The sequence below is a fragment of the Terrapene carolina genome, unplaced genomic scaffold, assembly GCF_002925995.2.
Source record: "Terrapene carolina triunguis isolate 2854851 unplaced genomic scaffold, T_m_triunguis-2.0 Scaffold484, whole genome shotgun sequence".
NCBI lineage: Eukaryota > Metazoa > Chordata > Testudines > Emydidae > Terrapene > Terrapene triunguis.
In genome coordinates this window covers 26,859-31,702 of record NW_020664835.1, presented here as the reverse complement: position 1 = coordinate 31,702, position 4,844 = coordinate 26,859, and the positions used below count along the sequence as shown (strand labels likewise).

At 59.7% G+C, this 4,844-nt stretch overlaps 1 protein-coding gene across 1 annotated transcript in view; it reads right to left on the bottom strand.

Moving 5' to 3' along the window:
• Positions 1-606: 606 nt before the first annotated feature.
• Positions 607-4,844, bottom strand: part of LOC112108093 (alpha-2,8-sialyltransferase 8E-like) — a 4,409-nt gene continuing 171 nt past the window's right edge. Inside the window, exons 2-7 of the mRNA XM_026658618.1 lie at positions 4,349-4,426; positions 3,979-4,065; positions 3,744-3,888; positions 1,861-1,973; positions 1,529-1,615; positions 607-1,117 (exon numbers count right to left, since the gene is read on the bottom strand). Coding sequence (XP_026514403.1) covers positions 607-1,117; positions 1,529-1,615; positions 1,861-1,973; positions 3,744-3,888; positions 3,979-4,065; positions 4,349-4,426 — 1,021 coding nt within the window. The remainder of the gene's footprint in view (positions 1,118-1,528; positions 1,616-1,860; positions 1,974-3,743; positions 3,889-3,978; positions 4,066-4,348; positions 4,427-4,844) is intronic.

The following is a 4,844-nucleotide window of genomic DNA, read 5'->3' as shown; positions in this document are numbered from 1 at the left end:
TTGATGTACGAGTGGCTTCGGTAAAGCACTCAGGTAGCTGAGTTGGGTGTGCGGCGCCACCTGCTGTCGCTTTGGGTGATAACAGGGGCTGGCTGAGTTACCAGCAAAGCAGTGGGAGTGTTAGGGGGCGCAGACTGCACCCCTGGGGTGACGAACCCTCACACCCCTAATCAAGAGCAATCACCGAAGAGCCTTTATTAGTGACAAACAGCTGGTGAATGACTCATTACAAGTAACCGTCGGCCAGGACTCACTAGCCAGCAACAGATGGCAATGAAGGATTGTTGACTAATGAACTGGGATAATTAAATCACAATTAAGAGGTACTGACTTATTAATTACAATGAACAAACTGCAATAATTAAAGACCTATGAACAGGCCAGCCGACAACTCATAGTGAAGGAACTGTGATAATTAAATAGTAATTAAACGAGGCCAACGAACACCTTGACCTTAATGAACTTTGGTCATCAAATAGCACTGAAGAGAAGCCAATTAACGAATGGCAATTAACGAATGCCGAATGAATTGATGCCACTGGCTATTTTCCTCCTTTGGTACCTGGGGAGGGAGTCAGGTGGAATTGAGGGGCCGGGGGGCTCATTTCAGACCCCCCCCTCCGAGCCTTGTTGTGCGCGGCCGCCGGCCGGGCCCTCCTGGCAGCGCCCCAGATGCAGCCGCAGCGCGCCCTGCAGGTGCATGCCCAGGTAGCGGGTGAACTCATCGGGCATGGCGTGAACGCCTGGCTTGGAGGGCTGGTTGTCGTAGTAGTGGTGGGACAGGGGCCGCCCCTCGGGGTCGGTGGGGAAGGGCCAGAAGCCGTAGAGGGTGAGGTGCTGGCACAGCTCCAGGGCGGCGTTCACCAGCATGAAGCCCGAGGAGAGGCGTTTGGCGCGCAGGCCACGGCGATGCCAGTGCCCGTCCAGCCCCGCCAGGTACTCGGGGTTCATGAAGACGGCGCGGGCCAGGGAGCCAAAGTCCTCCAGGGTGTAGAGTGCCTGGGACGAGACCGCGGTGAAGCCGATGAAGCTGAAAGCTGGGATGAGGAGCAGCGGGGCCCCATAGGTGCCCATCGCCTCCACGAAGGGCCGTCGCCAGCGGCTCAGACCCCTGAACCTGCGGGCAGGGAAAGACGCCCGTCAGACGCTGTCCTGGCACGGCCCGTCCCCCAGCGCCAGTCCCGTTCCCTCCCACGGTCGTCCCATCGCTCAGTCTTCTCTGCCCCTGATCCCACGGGGACTCTATGGCCGACCGGAGAGCTGGGGGGCTGGGGCTGGAACTTCTCTGCCCCCCGATTCCTCGGTGACCCTATGGTCAACTGGAGAGCTGGGGTCTCGGGCTGGGACTTCTCTGACCCCGATCCCACGGGGACCCTATGGCCGACCGGAGAGCTGGGGGGGGGGGCTGGCATCCAGTGCCTTCCTCCCTCCCCCAGGGGTCTCAATCCGGACTCCTCCCTTCCCCACCCCACAGGTCCCGATCCCTCCCCCCCACTCCAATCTGGGCTCCCCTCCCCCGCGCCTGTACCGTAAAACCAGGATGCTGGGGTTCACGGTGATAACGCTCGATTTGGTGCCCACATGCTCGGAAAAGCCCATGGGGGGCAGATTGAACCTGGAGGGGGGAGCAGCGGGAGCCTAGGGGCGTCTGGGGGACCTGGGGGTCTCCCCACTTCCTGGGGGTCCCCATGGCTCCACAGTTCCTTCCTCACAGTGCCCGGCTCAGAGACACCCCCTTGCGCTCCCCCCACCCTCTGATCCCCCTCCCTCCACACCCCCTACCCTACAGAGCCCACTCCAGCCGGTATAACCGCCCCCCTCCCCCACTCTGCCCCCCTCTCCCCACCCGGCCGGCGTTACCTGATGACGAACTGGGCGCGGTCAATCTCGGGGCCACAGCCGCTGTTATGGAGGATCCCCCCATTCCCCACCACGGCACAGCTGTCGTAGGGGGCGCCCTGAAACGGGGAGCCCTGCGGGGGAGGGGGCCTGCATCAGCACCCACCGACCATGCACAGGGCCTCTCCCACACAGGGCCCCCCTCCCAGCACTGAGATGCAGCCACCTCTGGGGTGGGGCCTGGGAGGCTGTTTATAAAGTACCCCTCACCCGGTGCTGAGATGCAGCCATCTCTGGGGTGGGGCGCGGATGATACGAAGCTGGGAGGTATTGCCAATACAGAGAGGGACCGGGATATCCTACAGGAAGATCTGGGTGACCTTGTAAACTGGAGTAATAGTAATAGGATGAAATTTAATAGTGAAAAGTGCATTTAGGGAGTAATAACAAGAACTATTGTTATAAGCTGGGGAGGCGTCAGTTGGAAGTAACAGAGGAGGAGAAGGACCTCGGAGTATTGGTTGATCACAGGATGACTACGAGCCGCCAATGTGATATGGCTGTGAAAAAAGCTAATGCGGGCTTGGGATGCATCAGGCGAGGTATTTCCAGTAGAGATAAGGAGGTGTTAGTACCATTATACAAGGCACTGGTGAGACCTCATCTGGAATACTGGGTGCAGTTCTGGTCTCCCATATTTAAGAAGGATGAATTCAAACTGGAACAGGTACAGAGAAGGGCCACTAGGATGATCCGAGGAATGGAAAACCTGTCTCATGAAAGGAGACTCAAAGAGCTTGGCTTGTTTAGCCGAACCAAAAGAAGGCTGAGGGGAGATCTGATTGCTCTCTATAAATATATCCGAGGGATAAATACCAGGGAGGGAGAGGAATTATTTAAGCTCAGTACCAATGTGGACACAAGAACAAATGGATCTAAACTGGCCATCGGGAAGTTTAGACTCTAAATTAGACGAAGATTTCTAACCATTAGAGGAGTGAAGTTCTGGAACAGCCTCCCAAGGGGAGCAGTGGGGGCAAAGGACATATCTGGCTTCAAGACTAAGTTTATGGAGGGGATGGTATGATGGGATAGCCTGATTTTGGCAATTAATTGGTGTTTGACTATTAGCGGTAAATATGCCCAATGGTCTGTGATGGGATGTTAGATGGGGTGGGATCTGAGTTACTACAGAGAATTCTTTCTTGGGTGCTGGCTGGTGAGTCTTGCCCACATGCTCAGGGTTTAGCTGATCGCCCGATTTGGGGTCGGGAAGGAATTTTCCTCCAGGGCAGATTGGCAGAGGCCCTGGGAGGTTTTCGCCTTCCTCTGCAGCGTGGGGCACGGGTCACTTGCTGGAGGATTCTCTGCACCCTGAAGTCTTTAAACCACGATTTGAGGACTTCAGTGGCTCAGACATAGGTTAGGGGTTTGTTACAGGAGTGGGTGGGTGAGATTCTGTGGCCTGCGTTGTGCAGGAGGTCAGACTAGATGATCATATTGGTCCCGTCTCACCTTAAAGTCTATGACTCTGTGACCATGCACAGGGCCCACCTCCCAGCACTGAGATGCAGCCACCTCTGGGGTGGGGCACGGGGGGCTGGTTATACAGGGACCCATCACCCGGTGCTGAGATGCAGCCACTTCTGGGGTAGGGCACGGGGGGCTGGTTATACAGGGATCCATCGCCCAGTGCTGAGATGCAGCCACCTCTGGGGTGGGGTGCAGGGGCTGGCCATAAAGTACCCCTCACTCAGTGTGGAGATGCAGCCACCTCTGGGGAGGCGCACGGGGGGGCTGGTTATACAGGGACCCCTCACCCGGTGCAGAGATGCGGCCACTTCTGGGGTGGTGCGCCCTGCGCTGAACCCCTGCCACACCCCCCCCAGCCCAGCGCCCCCTACCTGCGGCAGGATCTCCAGCAGCGCCTCTTGCACCAGCAGCTTCTTGGCCGGCTGTCCGTCGCAGACGATCCGGGAGCCCAGCGGGGTGTTGTCCCGGGTCAGCACCAGGTCGGCCGACGCGTTACAGCAGTGCCCCAGCTGCTCCCTGCGGGGGAGAGAGGGGTGACATGGGGGGGGCGAAGGGGTTTGGGGCACGGCGGGAAGTTGGGGACGGTACGGTGGGGGTGGGGGGTACCTGTACCGGCCCAGGGCGCCGGCGTTATGCGCCCAGGGGCAGCTCTGCACCAGCTTCAGCCGCCTCCAGATCCAGGCCTCGTCCAGCCTGGGGCGGAGAGACACAGAGTCACTGACCTGCCGGTAATCGGTGTAAGTCGTGTCTCCCCTCCGCCACGGGTGCCTCAGTTTCCCCTGTGTTTGGCATGGCTGCCCAGCGGGGGCAGGGCGGAAGGAAAGCCAAGTTCACAAGGAAAGCCAAGCCCCAGCTCAGTGGGGCGCTCCGAGAGCCCGTTCCAAAGGCGGGGGGCGTAGCCCCGATCCTGTGGGTCCATGAACCCCCGCCCCCAGCACCCTGCCCCAGACACGGGCCTGCCCCCAGCCACACTCGCCTCACGGGGAGGACGCGCTGGCTCTTTTCCTGCCCCAGCTCCCGGCACTGCTCTGCGTCCATCCCCGTGGCCTCAGGGCTGGAAAGGAAGCGGAGGGGTTAACTACGGAAAGGAGACACTCCCTGGGGGGGGCTTCCATCCAACCCCCCCAGAACTCCCCCATCCATCAGCCACAAAAACCCCCATCCATCCCCCACAGCTGCCCCATCCATCACCCCAAAGCCAATACCAGCGTTTCTCCACTCTCTGCCCCACTGAGTCCCACACCCCCCAGCACCCACGCCCCATCTCCCCCACACACACACACCTGGGCTTCGGGGTGCAGGCTGTGGGCCAGCCGATCCCTGGCTCGGACGCTGCTGTAGGACCAGCAAATGAGGCTGTTTCCACTGGCGGGGGGACACGGCTTCGGGGGGCACAGAGACATTAACATCAGCCAAGAGAGAGAGAACCCAGAAGTCCTGGCTCCCAGCCCCCCTGCTCTAACCCACCAGCC